At 39.4% G+C, this 19376-nt stretch overlaps 1 protein-coding gene across 1 annotated transcript in view; it reads right to left on the minus strand.

Moving 5' to 3' along the window:
• PDE11A (phosphodiesterase 11A) overlaps positions 1-19376 on the minus strand; it is a 480527-nt gene that overhangs the window by 137314 nt on the left and 323837 nt on the right. The window contains exon 12 of the mRNA XM_077151782.1: positions 16345-16395. Coding sequence (XP_077007897.1) covers positions 16345-16395 — 51 coding nt within the window. The remainder of the gene's footprint in view (positions 1-16344; positions 16396-19376) is intronic.

The raw sequence follows: 19376 nt of genomic DNA on the forward strand, positions 1-19376 counted from the left end.
TGCCCGAGAGGGTGCAATTTACCTGGGAGTTGAAAGTGGGGACAGGAGACTGGTAGCTGGAACCTCAGAAAACCTTGTCTAACCTAGATTTCTTGCTCTAATTTGTACCTTGTCTCTGAGTTTTTCTAGAGACTGGAATAAGAAACACATTACTCTTCATCTTTAAATAAGAAAAGGTCATCCAGCACCCAGTATTTATTGAGTAAGCAAGAAAAGAGAGAAAAGCTGACTAATTTATGCACTGCTTTTATAATATACTTAACAAATGAGATTCTTCATTCTTTTCGTTTAATGTCATAGGACAGAGAGAGTAGTCATTTTATATTTATTGAGCATCTGTAATGTGCCAGGATAAATATAGGTTCTTTCCAAATTTTCACCTCATTTAATCCTCACCACAACCACTTGGGCTGGCTTCTACTATTCTAATTTAATGGCTGTAGAAAGGGTGACTCAAAGGAGTTAAGGCACTGCCTACAGTTTCATGGGATGTGTAGGGCTAAGCTGGGACATGACCCCAGGTCTGGTGATGGTGACAGCAAAATTCCTGGATAAGCTGTTTCTCTACCATGGTGAAGCTCACCACAAGAAACAAGGTAGGGTTGCTTGAGCTCAGGGACCTGTTTAGAACTCTGAAAGATCCAGGTTTTTCATCCTTCTTACATTTTGATTCATGGGTTTATTTTGTATCACCTCTAAAATAGTATCTGAAATTCATAAGCATTTTCTCCTCAATGTTCTATTCTGTACTTTGAAACAGAAAAAATGTGACTGCTGTGGGGAAAGGCAAAATGTCTTGCTCTATGGGGTCATATTTCTGCACTTAAAGAATACGTAGGTATATGGAGCCAGAGTCACACAATGGTAAGAATATAAATTTTGGATGAGACCTGGGTTCAAATCTTATACTTGAGACCTACAAACTCTGTGACCTTGGGCAAGTTACTTTCTCTCTTTAGGTCTTAGACTTTTCACCCATAAATTTGAGGCAATAACAATATCTACCTCACAGAGTTGCAACTGAGTGTGATTATAATCAGGTCGCTGAGTTTAGTTTAGTTTCCATAAGACGCATACACCTATTTAAAACAGGATCTATGCAGAGCGACCATTTTGGGTCCTGGAACGCTGCGTGAGACATGAATCTGGAGAGCAGACCGAGCCATTGGTAACATGGATGAAGCAGTTGACACTGACCGCCCAGAGCCAGCAGAAACGCCGCTGCCAGCTGACAACTAATACCTCTTCTGCACCTGCTATGACATGGTGACACATAAAAAACTTACCTGAGATGCTGCCAATTAGAAAAAAAAAAAGAGGATCTAAATGTTTCACAACTTTCCAAGGCTTATCATCTGTGAAGCTCAGGCAGATTCACAAGTTCTATGTCATTTATCAATTCTTTAACTCAGTCAGCAATTTAATGCTTTGTTTATCAACAAATAGTTAATTGAGTACCTACTATGTTCCAGGCATTGTGTTATAGAAATTTTCAAGGTAGATTATAGGCTTGCTAGGGCAAATTTGACTGTATCATTATTTAAACCCTTTACAGGTGCACAGAAGTGTTATTCACATACTAATTTATTAATTTATTAATGTGAGTCTACAAAATTAAGATGCATGTAATAGTATTGGACCTACAGTTAGTATGTTGCCCATTGTTAATTATAATTACCATCAATTATGATTAATTTCCAATGTGATTAACGCCCTGGAGAAGCAGACAGCCTCTTCCTCTATTTTGTTGCTCTACAGTCAGAAAATAGCAGATGCTTGGGTGAACCAGCGATGAAGAATTTACACTAACTGTTTGCTCTGCATGATATGAAAGTCCTCAACCAATGACAAGATAAGTAGGAGTTCCTGCCACTGAAGTATTTAGAGTTGAACTATTTTTAACTATTGAAAAAGCATGGCCTTCCGTCTGTGCAGCCTGAAGTGATGTGAGGCCTGGTCCTCAGCCAGGACTGGTAGTCAGTTTAAGAATTTATTTTTTCCTAGTCTGATTTATAGCATACTATTTTCAAAGCATCCTTTAATTGCTTTGATTCCACACATGCATTCAGACAATATTATTTTTCTGTGCTATAGTAATAAAGGAATAAAAGAATAAATCAGAGGAAAATTTGATTTTCCTCTATGGACTGCACAGGACCACATGAAGGAGAAACTAGAATAGGCCAAGGTGGCACTAGAGCCTGTTATTCAAGGTCCAGGTAACCTTGACTTTCTCCTTGGCACTCTCCTTTGGTTTTCTCTGGAGGGAAGAAAAGAAATCAGCCTGAAGAGCTAAGAATGAAGTACTTTTAAGGGCAAAGACAATCCACAAGATCAGATATTGTTGAAGTAATTTTCAGGATTTACTTTGCATTTAGGCTACCCGCTATTCATGGCATTCCACCGCCATCAGAGAAAGGCTTAATTGTTTTCATACCCAAAAGCCCTAACTCTTTTCCCACCGAGGCTTCACACTCAGCAACACTTTCTTTCATCAGGAGGATAATATCAGGGGCCAAGGTTGATCTTTTCATATCCTATGACACTGCAAATTAAAACTACCTTCCCTGATACAGTGCTATTCTTTTACACCGGGTATTCACTTGAGGGAATGAAAGCATTATGCTTTACATGATACTTATAATATACCACCTTTGCCCCATGTCCAAACATTTGGCCTCCCCTCCCTCCCATTTCCAATGCTGATTCTTGATCTTCACTGCTAAGGTCAATCCGGATTGTCCTCCTTTATGAATGACAGTGAGAGAGTCAATGAAATACCTTTTCCTGTTGCTGGGTAACTGTGAATATTTTGAAAACATATCCCATAAATGCAGCAGGTTAAAAGCCTGCACTGGGCTTTCTGTGCAATGCGGATGCATTAGGGTGGCAGGGAATGACAGGTGAGAATAGCTATGCAAAATATATTACTGACCTGATGTTCCACTGGAGAGGAAAACTATCTCAAGGCTGAGAAACAACTATAACATACCCTGCTAGAAGAAAAAATAAATCTCCCTGAGTCTACATTCAGGCATCTGAAGAACAATGATGGGGATGCTGAAACAAAAGAAAAGAAAACAAAACAAACGACAAAACTCAAGTTGTCTTACTCTCAATTATCCTGCTTTCCATGGATTGATGAGCAGATCAATCTGCCCTAGAAATACATGCATATTTCTACATACCTATTGTAGTTACATGTGCATACATTTAAAGTTCAAATTAGTGTATTTGGAAAATAATTTTAAATAACGTTAAGGAGACCTTTTAAACAATTTCTCCCTCTTATCTCTGGTGTTCCCTCCTTCACTTTCTTCTCCCGACCCCAAGTCCAAAAATCCTGGCATGTGGTCAGTGTGGGGGCAGCATTTTATCTCACTCCATCCACTTAAAATATTTGCATCCTGGTGGGAGGATAAGCACAGTCTTGTCTAAACAGCTTTGGGATTCATCTCTGCAGCCAGAGCAAACTGTTTGGACACAAGTAACTGCTTTTGCTAACACGGGGTTAACCGTTCACACACAAATCTGCCAAAGAGACTCTAGGAAAGAATGTCCTTCTGCTAATTGAATTCTAATGAGGCCAGGAAGTAGATTAGGAATTGAGCTGTTTTATTGTGTTCAAACATTGGATTTAGGGATGTTTGGCCTATTTGATCTGCTTAATTCTTTAGTAGGTCCTCATTAATTTATAAAGGAATGACTACTCCAGAAGGAACCTGTGGGTTATTGGCTGATTCAACTGAAGGGGGCTTTTCCGGTAATATATCAGAGCCTCTTGGGTTCAAGGACAATAGAAAAATATGGGAATGGTACGACCCAATGAGACAGTTGTTAATGAGTTGTTCCTTAGTCTATTTAATTGGCATGTCCCTGAAAGTTACATTTATTTGCCTTACAATATTTGGGTGGGTTTGGCAGCCAAACAGGGTGACCATCAGGAGCATTAGCTGTGGAAATAGAAATGTTCTAGGGACATAACAGAATATTTGTTTCAGTAATGTGGTCTAGCCAACGTTACCTGGGAAACCACTTCAACATCCAGATTGCTCAGTGAGTGTCAGCCTGTGTTTACAAATTATGAAGATGCTTTGTGACCATCTCATCTGCGCCCCAGGAAATGTCCACTTGCCATAAGAGAGGGGATGGAAAGGTTTGGGAGGATCCGAAAGTCAGTCTCTGGAAGTTACATTTATGTATGCCTTACCTGTAGTGAACAGTTGTGATATTGCTTGCCTGGGACCTCTCATCTTTTTAGGGAAACTGGTCTTTCTTCCACTCCACTCCTTTGTTTCCATCTGGAAGCTGACATATTCTTATATGGCCCTGCCTCTTGTCACAGTTGATTGCCCCAGAGAGATGAGCACTTGACAAAAAGTGGACCAATCAGAAAACTTCCCTGAGATGCTCCAAATTTGAAATTGGGAATAGTTCCTCCCTGAGAGTGTTGCTGAAAGATGAGAAACGTAGGTCCTGTCACAGATCACATGTACTCCCTCCTAAGGAAAGTCAGTCTGCAGCGGGAGCAAATCCCAGGACCGTGGGTCTTGTTGATACTCCTGTTTATTTCCTTTCCTGGGAGGAATTAGCAGCATGGATTCTATACAGAGGATGGCTATTTCATATCTGGGGTCTTGCTTCCTCTCACAAGTGAATCTATTAAGCTGTGGGAGAAAGAGCTCCTGTGGAGAGAGGAGCCTGATGCCGGCCCAGGGCAGACTTGGACCTTCCTAACAGTAGAGCACTCAGACCTTGGTTTGAAAGGGGCTGTCAGAACCATCAGCCTCACTTCCCCTCGCACATGACTCCTCTGGGAATCAGGGTGAAGTTGCTTTCAAGCTGATCACTGGCAACTTTAAACATGTTTCCGGCAGAAGCACACAGTTCTCCATGGTTTTAAAGTGAAAGGGATTCCTGTAATTAGTATTTATCAGAGTTTTCATATTGGAGCAACCGTGACAGAAAACTTCCCACCCTTTCCTTTTTATTTTCTAAATCCTATGGCTTTTCTGTTAGGGATGAGGGAAGAGGACAAAGTCTTCTTCCTAAAATCCAGCACCGGTTTGACAGAGCTGTTTGACAAATTTAAATCCAGCGGTGAGCATGGCCACCTGTTCTTGCAGAAATCATCACAAAGCTCAGTTTTCACATAACTCCCTTTTGTGTCCAGAAAGGCCTGAGGTTAATGATAATATATGTTAGGAAAATGAACCCAATTGCAAGAGGAATGCAGTCATTCAGCACGGGAATTGTTTGGGATTTACCCTTTGGGGGAAAAAAAAGTTTTTAGATCCTATGAAACCATCCCTTGTAGTTGATATCCCAGAATGCTGAAGAGTGAGAAAATACACCTGGTTTCAACAGTGGGGCTGAATTGCTTTACAACCACATAGCCTTAAAACAAAGCAAAACAAAATAACAGAAACATCTTTATCAGAGTCTGGTGAAATCTGAACTCACATACCAAGGAACCAAACCAAGATTACAGAAGGGCTCATAAGCAGACCATAAGGATAGAGGGAAAACAAGGCCAAAAGATGCTAAAGCCAAAAAGCTTCCATGCCTTTTGGAAAGAGAATATTTCAAATACATTATGTCTGCTCATATCTCAGTGTCTTAATTTTTACACTGAGTATCTTTCCCTACACCTCAGTTTCCTCATCTGTAAAATAAGAACAATAGTAGTGGGACTTTTGTGAGGATTAAATGAGTCAATGCAGGTAAGACAATAAAAATAGTCCTTGTGCGTGGTATGAATTCATTAAATATTTATTTCCCGGATGCCCATCATGCTGAGAGAGAGCATGTACTGGGTAGGAGAGTCCAAGGAAACAGTCCAAGGAACTGGGGCTTCCAAATTAGCGGTGTGATGTCTCCCTCAGCTGCCGGAAACATAAATGGGGCACAACCCCTGATTGCTCCCACAAGGGCTTGTGGTTAACATTCAGTAAAACAAGAGCCACAAAACAGCACGACTGTCACTGCGATTAGCATTACTCTTGGAGAACAGTAATATTTGAAAGCATATAGAGGCTGGTATCAGGTTATCCCACAGTAAACCCAGGAAAACTTTTTAAAAGTCAATCCACCTGTAGAGGCTTAACAGCAGAGAGTATTTACACCTTTTATCCCTGGGATGATTGAAAAAAAATACCCCGTTTGTAAGTTCTCACCAGCTCTTCCCATGCTCTTTCTTTTCAAGGGTCTGTGCATTTGATTATCAACGAACCTAAAGAAATACCTGGGAGCACTGCTCAGGGCTACCTGGAGCCCTCTATGAGGCCATGGCTATGTCCCTCAACCTGGGGATATCATTTAAACCTATTTTAAGCCTCCATTTCTTCTATAATGTGTTCTTGTAGGAAGGATTCTACGGTTTGCTTTTACAGTGGGGCTGTAACATTTTCAGTTTTTTATTTCAATTTCACCTTGTTTACAATTTAATTCCTTTTAGTCCCAACCAAATATTTCAGACCCTGGATGGAAACTTCTGGCCCGTGTTCCATGACAGCCTTCGAATATTTTCTGCAGGTATTCTTATAATGCTGAACTGCATCCCTGGGTTTTATGTATATGTGTGCTAAATCCAAAGACAGCAGCTCCTCAACAGTTGTTGACTCCGGGTGCTCTGATGCTTACCTAAGGTGGCATCTTTGTAGAATTCATGAATTGCTGCTAGAGAAGCAAAGAGCACCTGAAAGAGTTACAGTGCTACCAAGGTGCAGCATTCCTGGGGGTGGGGGGAGAAATGGAGTGCTTAAGAGCACCACAAGCTCTGGTAAGGAAAGGAATGCATTTGAAGGAGAGCACAGCCACACAGACGCTTGGTTCAGGTTGCCATGCTGCAATTACACATAATAAATATAATTAATGGGGCATCAGACCCGCTGACCTCTGGATACCTACCACACCACCCCATCAGCCCTCCCCAGCCCCTCCACAGTCCTCCTCTGCCACCCACTAGCTGACTTATTGGGATACAGCAAGCACTAGGGCTTTACCCAGCCTTTGTTGATAAGGTTGAAACAGGGTGGAGATTTCCCCAGCCCTGCTTCGCGCCTGCACAAATGAATAAACTGCCTGTGTCACTAACATATTCCAGGTCATGCACACACACAAACATTATTATATCTTGAAATTACTCTTAAATTACTGTCTCTCAGGTTTTAACCATTTTCCTAGAAATGTGGCTCCACAAATTCTTACGTGGAGCAAGGATGGCACCCAGTGGCCAAAATGCTTCATCTCAGACCTAGTTTTTGCACAGATTTTCCATTGCCTGTCTCTTTGGAGACGATGAATTGCTGCAAGATCTTTTTCTAAAGCCAGAGTTGACATTTTAAATCACATGACTGCTCCTTTCAGCTAAACGGTGCACACACATGCGCGCACACACACAGACCACTGAAGGCGTTAATACAGAATAATAACTTTTAAAAATTTAACTTGAGAATCTTATGTTAAATTCATAATATTCCAGACATGTAGATCAATCTGAACGTGAAACCCAGTCCACATTCTTCACTTCATATCTCCCCCGAAATAGTTTCTAGTTCATAAGTTCTCATGCCTTAAACATAAGACTTTATCTCCTGACAAGTGCTTTATCATTAAACTGATGTTCACAATCTCATATCCTGGTTATCTTTTTGACAGGGTCGTGGCCAGGCTTGGAGAGCAAATGGATAATAAAGCGGGATTACTCTTTTTTCCTTTGAGTTCTCCAGATGTCTTGAGATTTGTATAGAGCCACAGAGCCAATCACACTGTAAGGAAGACAGGTGAGATGTCATAATAATAGACCATATATTCTCTATCCTAAGAATGATGCAGTGTCTCCATAATATTTGCTGTTTCCTATTTCCTTATGTTTTTAAACAGTATGAAACTCCAGGGCAAGAAGTCACATGGATGGCACAACCACAATACATGAAGAGTCTAAAAAAAGAGCATTATATATATTAATTCATGGAAAGCCCTTTTAAAAGTCTACATCAAGTTCAATCAAAATTTCTGTCTCTCTCAGGCATCATCATCATTCACACTTATTTGGCTCCAAACCGTCAAGATGCCACAAAGGATCCAAGAATAATAGTTAACAAAAAAAAATGACTTAAGGATAAAATTTCATGACACTGTTTCTATTTTGAAGAGAAGCACTTTCTTCACGATCAAAGAAAAAAAGAAGCAAAAAAACTGGGAGAAGGAAAATCAAAACCAAATAGGTCCATTTTCTTGTGTGTTCTTGGATTCTCAGTTGCCTCATTTGTAAAAGGGAGAAATGCTAACTCTGATCTCAACGAGTTGTTGTGAATCTCAAATGAAATAATGGGTGTGAAAAAGTTTTTTATACATTGTGAAGTCATTATTTCAGACACTATTATTACTTAAATATTTATAGCTAGTGGTAGTATATAGTTTATAGTTTTACTGTTGATGAGATTAAGACTCTTAATCTTAATGAAAATAATCAGTTATCTTCCTCAGAAGTATTATTATGTTATATTACCCTTCAAATATAATGTATCAGTGATGGGCTTTGGATATCACTTATAATATGTAATGAAACCAAACTGAGCCAAGTGTTTCACCAAATATCCACATTCTTAAACAGAGCTTAAATTCAAACCTTTGGGTATTCAGAGTCATAAGGGCTTCAAGATGATTTATCAGCATTTATGTTGCTTTGTGTTTTACTTTCCCTGTCTCTCCTACAGATGAACTTCATAGGCTCATAAAATTACGGCATTTTATAGCTGGATGTGGCTTTGCTTTGCAGATGAGAAAAACCCAGGCCTAAAAATCTTTAACTAACCAAGAGGTCTGGTGGCCACTTTGTTAATTTATGTATTTCTCTCTCTGGTCTTACTGTGTCCGCGGGCCTTACAAAGACTGCTTAAAGGGGCAAGTCTGGCATTAAGACTGCAGAAAACCCTCAAATCAGACATTCTCTACTTATTCCACAGCTCATGTGATACCTTGGGACCAGCAGAATCATGATCATGCACTTTTAATAAATTTATATCGCTCTATTTTCAACTGAGAAACCATGAAGAGCTATGAAACCAGTATACAATTTCAAAAATAGGAAGAAGAATATGAGGCCTATATAAATTAAAAAATGATAGTCACCTTGATATTCAAAAACATAATGGTTGCATTAAAAAAAATTTAGTCTGCAGGGTGGTGGCAGGAAACATGAGTGAAGAATCTTCTTCAGTATTGATGAAATTGCTGAGTCAACAAAGAACTGATAGCAAGGAGCTTTTGTCCACAGCAGGGAAGGAGACACATTATCATTATTAAGCACTCTAATGAGAATAGGGCCAAATCAATGCTTATTCTAAACAAAGAGAACTAATCCCCTTATTTTCATATGATTTGGGCTACATAGGAAGCCTAGGAAACTAACAACTAAGAACTTAAAACAAGGGATTGAGATAGAATTTCTAGACATTCCATGGCCACAGATCTCTGCTTCAAGATTCTACCCATGCTTTGTAGCTTCCTCTGCCATAAGAGTTGTAGACATTTCAATGAATTTTTCCTTGGTAGATAGTTTTCCAGCACCCAGATGCAAGACATGGCTCTAAGTGATGTTAAGTGTCACAAAGATGATTAAGACAAGGATTCTCCCTTTAAAATACTGCTAGTTTAATCAGGTGTACAAAGATTTATAATGTGAGGAAGAAACTGATAGATAACATGGAAAGAATGAAAAAATGAGATCACCTTTGCCTGAAGGACAGCTGGAACAATTTCATGGAGAAAGGAGCAATTGAGCAGTGTCAGACAGATTGTTGGGACTTTAATATGCTGAGACAGGGAGAAAGGTGCAGCCCAGTGCAAGGGAAAATCAAGGGCAGGAATTGACAGAAAACCTCAAATAAACAAATAAATGAAAGCATGGAAAACAGGCTGGAAAAGTACATGGGAGGGTAGAAGTTACAGCACTTTGAATGCCCAACAAAGAATTCGAAATCTAGAAGCTTTTTAGATTTTAAAGCTCTGTGAATAGGAAACTGGCACCATCAAAAGACTAATATGGTTAATCTGGTAGCTATGTACCGGTTGAATTTGGAAGAGACTCCAGAGAAGGAAGCAGGGAGATCAGTCTGGAGACATTAGTGTGTTGGCCAGGATGGGCTAAGGGTGAGAGACACCCTCAAGTCAGAATGGATGGAGTAGCATGTGGGAGGACAGCAGGTGTGAGGATTCAAAGAAGACTGTAAAAATATGTCTAACTTGTGCATCTGGAGAGTGAAGGTAGGGAAGGTAAGCAGTTAGGAGTTTGTAGCTTCTATTCACACAGAATAAATAGAGGAGGAAAAGTCGACTACTATGACTGCCAAATAAAGTCCATATTGTTAAGGTGAAGGGCTGCCAGTTCTGCATCTCCTGGCTTCACATCTAGAGTTAAAGATGGCTCCAATTAGAGGAAAATCAGGAAAAAGGTAAGGAGCCCCAGATACTTGGTGTTCTGGAAGGTTCTGACCCCTTTGGTCTTTGTTTCCTTTACAGTTTGGTGCTGGGGTTCTCACTGGGCCACAGTATCTCCCTCTGCACCTGTCTTCGCTGGACTTTCAAGAGTTGTCACTTGAAAGTCCAGCTTTGCTCTGGAACCAATAATGAACTGTATTTTATTTCATTTCCTCAGCCTCAGACTCCCTGGACCTCCAGATGTGACACTTAACACATGGCAGTGAACTCAGCTACTGCTAATGTAGAGAAGGAAGGAAGCCTTCCAGGTCCAGTCTTCCTTGCAGGGAGAGTAGACAGTCACAATGGTCTTCCCGAGACAGTGTCCGCACTTTGTATTCAAACGGAAAGAAGTAACAAATATTGGCTCTTTATGTTGATTTGAGGGGAAGTCAGAGTCACCACAGGAGGCATTTTGGTCAGGTAGGTCCTTGAAGAGCCCTCTATTTACAGCCGCTCACTTCAGCATATAAAGACTAGCCTGGACTTTCAGACATAGTTCTTCTCACACACACCAACTCCCTCCCTAGGATTTTCAATACTCGAGAGTGATAAAGTATGACCATCCTTTTTCTGATGTGTCATTTGATTAAGACACAATTCATAAAGAGAGCCCCATATAAACATGCAGACCTTTGAACACAAAGCGCTCCACATATTTATGGATGTGTTCTATGCTCCTTATGAGCAGAAGATGCCCTTTAGGGTGCTGATTCAGCTGTTTCCTCTGAAGCCAATTTCCTAGTGAAGGTTCGATAACTCCCTGATGATAAAAAAAAAACAACTCAGCATAAATACTATTTAGAGTCAAAACAATCCCCTAAATTCAGGAGGAGGAGACAAGGGAGGAGACAGAATAGGTTATGTCTAAGATGATACACAAATTCCCTTTATACCACTGTGAGGTTATCTTTTGAAAAGACCTCAAAAATAAACTGAAAACTGGTTGTTGAGATTTTTAAAGCTAGCATTTCAGACGTCTCTGAGTATTGAGGCTGTGGAGAGAAACGTGTTTCTTCCCTTGCTCTTGCTCCTTCTCTGGCAAAGCAGAAGGCTGTGCAGTAGATGGAGGTGCCTACATGGGAGCGCCTGCCCTGCACCTGCACCATGAGGTGCCACATGGGAGTGGGTGCTCCCTACTGATTGGGGGTGGGAAACACAAGCTCTTCAGACCTTTGCCATTGGCAGCCCTTCCTGCTGCCCTCCTCTACCTCTCCTGCTCGGCATTCACCATTTCGCCTGGTTAGGTGATTGCCATGCTATTATCCCTCTCTCCCCAGTGCACTACTACTGCAAGGATTGGGCTTTTCCAGGGGGTTTGAAATAGAGTGGACAGAGCAGTAGCTAGCACATATGGTGTCTTTGGAAAAGGAGCTTCCTATGGAGGGTCAATTACCAAAAGGCATCTCATGCACTTGGCCAGCCAAGTGGGAGGCTGCCCTCACTCTTGCCTCCTTGCACAGAGGTCCTTGTACACAGCATATGACACATTTACCTGCTATAACTGTGAGGGTAGTTCTGAGGGTTGAAGCTTCTTAATATACACACTGGAGTATTTCAAAGTTCAAACTCGTCTCTTAAAATCTAATTACTTAAAAAAAAAAGCCTAGTAAATCACTTTGACCATTGACCAGTTTTTCCCCTGCCACCCACCCCACAGAGAATGCCATAAGATCTTATTTTTGATGTAGCCATTCTTTTTTTTGTTGTGATGTAAAGGCCACAGGGAGTACTATCCTGGGTATTTTATTTTATTTACTTTACTAGAATATTAATTTGTAGCCTAGGCATTGACATTGAAAACATGACACATGCAAGAGAAAAAGTCCAAACCCAAACACCCAACATGAGTTACTGACATTTAATTACTGAGGCAGTTATAGCGCTGTAAATGAGTTCATCTCTGATTGCTGCTGTAACCCATGCAGTTCTGAATTGAAAGAAGGATGATAGAAAGTGGCAATATGACATGGGAACATCCATGAGTTGATTGTAATTGGTAAATTGGCAGTATATAGTGATAACTGGTCTGTCCACTGCACTGGAATCTACGGAAAGTGCATAAAATTACAGGAGCATATAATTGGTGTCCTAAATTCATTTTCATATATTATCACAGCTGGCATCTTCAGGTTATTAAAAGCCTTTAAACCAGTCATCTTCAAAGAGATCTAATTGTCAATATGGTCTTTATACATTATTCCTGTTACCACAGAGGAGAAGAAATATAAACAGGCACTAAAATCTGCACAAATTTTCTGTGCACACCTTTCTTCTTGCAAGTTAATGGAAGACTAGCAAATGTCAATGAGGATAAAAACCATTTGTAGATCGTGGTTTCTTCTTTCAATGCACAGGGAAACCAATCCATAACAGAGAAATTATTAACATTAAAACCTGAATCAGATTTTTAAAGATAGTTTCAGGAAGTTCGGTGATCTTTTTGTATATAGGTGACCCTACAAAAAGGACTGGTTTTGGAGGCAAAAGTGATATATTAGAACCATAAAATAAGCTCAGGTTCTGGCATTTTGGGATGAGCATTGTATGTTTTATCTACTTATTCTGGCTGAGCAGTCCTGGGACAATTCTAGAAGGAGTTTTGTACTCTAACCACCATTTATCTACCATTGCACCCCACTATCCCCCACAACACCATTCATCCACCCACCACTAACTATCCCGCACAGTTTTTTTCCCTAACAAGAGAAAGACGTTTGACAAAAACAAAACAAAACAAAGGCCACTCCTCCCCTTTGACATTCTTGAATTGGGAAAGAAATCCCAAAACATGAAGGGTATGAAATAGGAAGAGCAGATAGGAGGAATGGTAAGGTAGTATCCTAGCACTAAATTATGCTTAAAGATTAACTACAGGCTTATGGAAAATCCATGTTCCTTTAGGCCACACCATCTAGGGATATAAATGATAGTGAATTAAGAGTAATTAATGATACTTATCACATGATCTATTTGTATGGGATCTCCATCTCTTCTACTTGTTTCTGAGAGTATGCAGGGTATATTTTATTTGTCCTTAAAATGTGACCACTCAGCCTGCCCTGACTTCAACCTTTGCTGGTCATACATGTAGGAAGGGGCCTTGCCTCTGGCCAATAGTGATACTACCTTCCTTTAGGCTGCTGCCCTGTGCTGTGTGCTGTTGGCGCATTGGAACCCTTGTGCTCTTGGAAACACTTCATGCACCGAAAACATACTGAAGTCCAAGCCTTTCATGTCCACTCATGTTTGTTGACCTTCAGATCTTTTTTAGCACTAGGTGATGATGAAATTTTCTTCCTCAACTCTGACTTTATCTCTGAATGACTGACCATTAGCCTGGTCCCAGCTGGATATAATGAAATCGACTGGGCCTCACCCATCCACCTAACTAATAAAATCTCAAGAATAACTCCAATTCCAGATTTCAAATTACTGTACACATTTTTTACTATCTCTGTCAAAAAGCACTGCAGGTACAAAAAGGTTATAACATATTTAAACGTAAGTATGAATTGTCTGTATATAGTTGATAAAAACAAAGATTTTATTTACTGCTATTTAGCTACAAGGTTAGGAAACTGCCACTGCACATACCCTAGCTTGGAATTTCAGTAAATGCCATCTATATGCAAGATTATTTTAAGCCCATACATTTTAATATTATTGCTCCTGTTGTAACAGACATCAGCTACCAGTTATGATAATGTCTTATTTACTTTATTTAGCAAGAAAAAAAGCTATTAGGTTATAATTATCTACTACATCTCAATTACATTTTAATAGGATATTAGGTTACTATCTTTCAAGATAAAGTCTGGAATAAATCAATTAAATTAATAATCTTGATAATTTTAAGATGGAATAACCCTTTGTTCTCAAATTTAAATACTTCATTTTTTAAGTGTTGGTCAGCTAACAACAAAAAAGCATGGGCAACTCCAGTTAACCGGGTTTTCTTTACTCTAAGCAAAACAGTAAGCCTGAATATAGGGCAATAACTTGCAGAAAGCAGACAGCTATGGATTTTGGTCTCTGGACATGTCTCATCACACAGCTCTCACAGACATGTTTAGTCCTCTATGCTTTTTCTCTGCTATCTGTCTCTCTGCTTCCCTCTTCCCTCTTTTAGCAATGATGATAATTAAAATAGTAAAAATAAAATTGTATAGATATTATATTAGCAGTGTAGTGGGAACTAGCTATTTTCATAAACAAGGTTTCTAGGTAATTTCATAGGTAACTTCATTCATGTGAAAAAGCCTTAATTTCTGATGGAAATATTTATAAAATAATTGTAGATTACCATCATTTTTAACATTTTCTTGATGGCTAATTGTTTTGAATTCTAAAACACTGATACTCTTTGGATTTATTTAGTCATTCAGTCATTCATTAAGTAAGAATTTATTGGGTGTTAATATGTTCCAAGCACTTTTAAAGGTCCTAGAGATAGAAAAGTGAACAAAGCATATAAAAAGCCTCGCTCTGATCCTACATTCTAGTCAGTAGGTAGGATGTTTGCCTCTGAAACAAATGGGTCCTGACTCCTGCGTTTTGGGTTGCTCTGTCCTTTTTCTGTTCCCTAGCGGTCACCTTCTGCTGGAAATTTGCTCTCCTTCTGATCTGAGTTACCATTATAGGTCTTTTTCCTAAACATCTCTCCAAGTCAATAATAACCATAACCCAAGCAGCACATCATATTTCTGCTTTAGATGTTTTGCTCCTTGGCATTCTGAGGAGATCCCCACTCCTACTCCCATTTTTTTGTTAATGTGACTCAATTCTAATGACCTGGTTCTATTATGAGGCCCAAAGACCTCTGTACCACTTTTCTAGGAAAGATTGAATGCATCTATTTGTGAATGAGATTCCTGGAAAACCAGTCATTACCAAATGATATTGCATACCTAATATTATAATACCAAATACTATCTTTCTTATGGCTGTGGTAGCTTACCTGATAATTCTCTGAGCCTACACAAAAACCTAAAAAGACAAACACTAAACCTTTCAAGGGGAAGGGAAATCAAGTTTCATCAAACTCCCATGTTTGGACCTTTGCTGAGAACTTCTGGTTAGGATTTCAGAAAGGGGAGCAAGAACTCTGAGCTCCATCAAGGGAATGGTGGAGACTGAGTGAAAAGGAATATCGTTGACTTTCACGTACTCATCCCAGTGGAGCTAGAAGGGGTCAACCTGAGCAGATGTGAAGCACCGTGGTCAAGAACTCCAGGTCTGGGGCCACATTGCCAGGCTATACCCCTTATAATTGCTTGGGCCTTGGCTAGGCACCTCAAAATTCCTGTGCTTTATTTTACTTATTTGTGAAATAGTAATCTTTACATGATTGTGAGGACGAAATGAATTAATACAGGCAATGTGCCTGGCACCCCTAGTCAGTACTGGGTAAATATACTAGGCAAATCTCTTCACTTATTTTCCAGATCAGTACTGGGTAAATATACTCGGCAAATCCCTTCACTTATTTTCCAGACAAAGATATAGGCCCTAAGATTTTAAGTGAGCAAGAGGTTACATGTAAAACCACCGTTCAAACCAGGTATTCTGATTTTCATCATATTACACAGATTCTTTTCTGATATATCCTGATTGCTTAACAAATAAGAAGAAATGAATACTGAATCATTTAACAGCTCATGAAGGGGCTACTCACATATACATAAATCTCTTTTCTACTCTAAAACTGAAATATCCAAACACATTTTTACAAAAGTATTTATTTCCTGAACTTTTAATTGGATTAACTCCTAGTAGGATTAATTAGAGATAAAGACAAGGGTCACAAAGCCATATGAAGTTTAATTTTATGCATAATAGGAAAGCCATTTCATTCCTTACCTTAAACTTGTCAACTTCAGCTTTTGAACATGTTGCATGGTATGAGAGCACCTGATTCAGAAAAAAAAGAGGAAAAGTTCAATAGCAAGACATGACTGTATTTTCTGAAATTCTTCTGGCTTAAAAACAAGCTTTGCCAATTCCCATTTCCCTCCATCATTAGAAGAACAGGGCCCTGGGAGGATCTGCTCCCTCAGCCTACCCCAGACTTCTTGTTACTTGGGACAAATAAACACAAGCATGCATGTACAAATACGCATACGTAATATATGTCTATATATTTTATGCTGCCAAACCTGTTATTTTTATGCACTTTTTCTTAGACATATTCACATACCATGTAATCATCCAAAATATATGATCAGTAGTTCACACTGCCATCATTTAGTTGTGCATTAATCACTACAATCAATTTTTTAACATTTAAGTACTTAAAAAAAAAAATAAATAAAAAAGAACATCCTATACCACTTTTCTCTCCCTGCTATTTATTTTTGATTTATTTTTTTACTCATCTGTCTATACCCTGGATAAAGGGACTGTTAGTCACAAGGTTTTCACAATTACAGTCACGCTGTGAAAGTTATATAGTTATGCAATTGTCTTCAAGAATCAAGGTTACTGGATTACAGTTCAACAGTTCCAGGTATTTCCTTGTAGCTATTCTAATACACTAAAAACTAAAAAGGGACACCTGTATAATACATAAGAATAACCTCCAGAAAGACTTCTCAATTGTATTTGAAATCTCGTAGCCACTGAAACTTTGCTTTGCTTCATTTCTCTTTCCCCTTTTGATCAAGAGAGCTTTCTCAGTCCCACAATGCCAGGGCCAGGTCATCCCTGGGAGTCAGGTCCCACATTGCCAAGGAGGTTCACACCCCTAGGAGTAATTCCCATGTAGTGCAGTGGGCAGTACATTTCCTTAGTGAGGTGGTTCATAAGTTTAACCTCAGTATATTGCTATATAACTTTGTATGTGTATAAGTTTGCACATTTGTGTGCATTACCTTATGAATTTATGTACTCTTAAAATATGTAAAAAGCATGCTCTCTAAAGGTAGTGAAACAAAATGGCTGCTGCATCTGCCTTTGTCATGTCCAGGCATGCCCAGGTCTGCCTGCATTTCAGACAAAAAGGCCAGTGTTTACAGGTCGTTCCCATGGTCACTGCCACCCTGCTTGCTAGCCTATATAATCTCTAGGCAAAGAATGTTCAGACAGGAGTCCTCTGAGTCTGCCACGGCAATAAAAGTTTTGTCCACTTCTCAGTGGCTCTGGTGCTTTCCTGCACAGTGTTTGGAGTTTTCCCTATTTCATTAGAGAGAGAGGCCACAACTATGCAATAAAAGAAGTTATCTGGGGGTGACTCTTAGATAAAATTATAAGTAGGCTCAGCTTCTCCTTTGCAGGAATAAGTTTCATAAGGGCAAGCCCCAAGATCGAGGGCTTGGCCTGTTAAATTGGTGGTCCCAAATGCTTGTGAGAATATCAAGAATTTCCCAGGTGGGGAAGTTAAATATTTCCAATTTGTTCCCCCAGTCCTAAGAGAGGAGTTTGAAATACTTTTTAATTTTCTGCCCAGATTACTCTAGGATGTATTGGGACATCACACTAACCTGTACAAACCAACAAGATCTCACTCCCTATTCAAGGTTCTATGTAATTATGTGTTTGAATAAATTGAAAATATAAGTTAAATTAGATACTGTGCTACAGAAAATATAAATTTTGTACCAAATAAACATTTCTTCCTTTGGTCTCATAAAGAATTTGAGCTTTTAAAATACAATCAATATCATTCTTTACCCTTTAGTTTGATTTACCTTAGTCCTAACTAGATCAGCTTCATTCATAACTCTAACTAAAGTTTGATCTTTTTTTCAGCTTTTTAAACCATTGCTGTGTGGGTAACGCTGACTTTCGTAGCTTCAGAACTCTAGCTCCGAGTCTCAGGTGTTACACAGATACCCGAAGCTCCAGGGAATGATCAGGTGATACTCAAAGAGCTCAGCATCTCAGAATTTAGAAATAACCATTATAACTCCTGAATATATGTGCCTGCTATAAGAGCTTACAATCTAGGACTCTCTACAATAGGCCACAACCTGATATCCCACAGGCATTTCATTCTTAACATCAGTAATCTTATTTTTGAAAATCAGAAGTTCTGTCTCAGAACAAGAACTGGGAGCCTATTTCCCGTTATTTTTTATTGGAAAAAATTATAATGCATTATAATACCTCCAACTGAATGGCATAAAGAAATTAGATTTGGTGCCTTGTCAATTTTGTGTAGTCATAAGTTTCCATTTTGAGTGAACATTCCAGGTAGCCCTGTCCTGGGTGTAACTGCAACTGGCAGTGCCTGTACCTCCATTTGGTTTGGATAATAGGAGCCCTTTCTCTGGATGGCCCTTGCCTTTATGTGCTGCATAATGTACTAGCAAGGCCTATATCTCCATATGGCTTGGCTTACAAGAAACTGCCCTCAGCCTCTCCCAAAGGTCCTTGCTGCTTCTGCTTTTCATACTTGATTTTGTAATTGTAATCAAGAAATCAGGATTTAAGGGGTGATTTTGATTAGTGAATTGCTATATAAAAATTCCTTTTTGCTTTCTGGGATGTTGGAGAAGAGAGGGAAATACTTGAGATCTCTGAATTGTAGTCCAGCTGCCTTGATATCTCAAATGAGTATAAAAAGCCCGTACCCTGTGCCTTTGTGATTGTAAGAGCTGGTCATTCTCTTGTAGAGCAAAGACCTCAATGCTAATGAAGTCGGCCATTAAATGCTTCTTCCTTTTGGTTTACACCTTTAGTACTGAAGTGATAGCTCTGCCTCTCCTCCTTTCAACTTATGTTCTCTTATTGAAATGATAATGATAACACTTGTCTCCTTTTCTGCTTTGAACTTACAATCTGAAATGACCTCATCTCCTCTTGCTGAAACCCTTCATAACCTTGAACCCCTAAACTCTGGCAGACAGATTTTGGGCCTTTAGGCTGTCTGTTCTCCTGCTACACACGTAGTA

The sequence above is a fragment of the Tamandua tetradactyla genome, chromosome 3, assembly GCF_023851605.1.
Source record: "Tamandua tetradactyla isolate mTamTet1 chromosome 3, mTamTet1.pri, whole genome shotgun sequence".
In the NCBI taxonomy this organism is placed as follows: domain Eukaryota; kingdom Metazoa; phylum Chordata; class Mammalia; order Pilosa; family Myrmecophagidae; genus Tamandua; species Tamandua tetradactyla.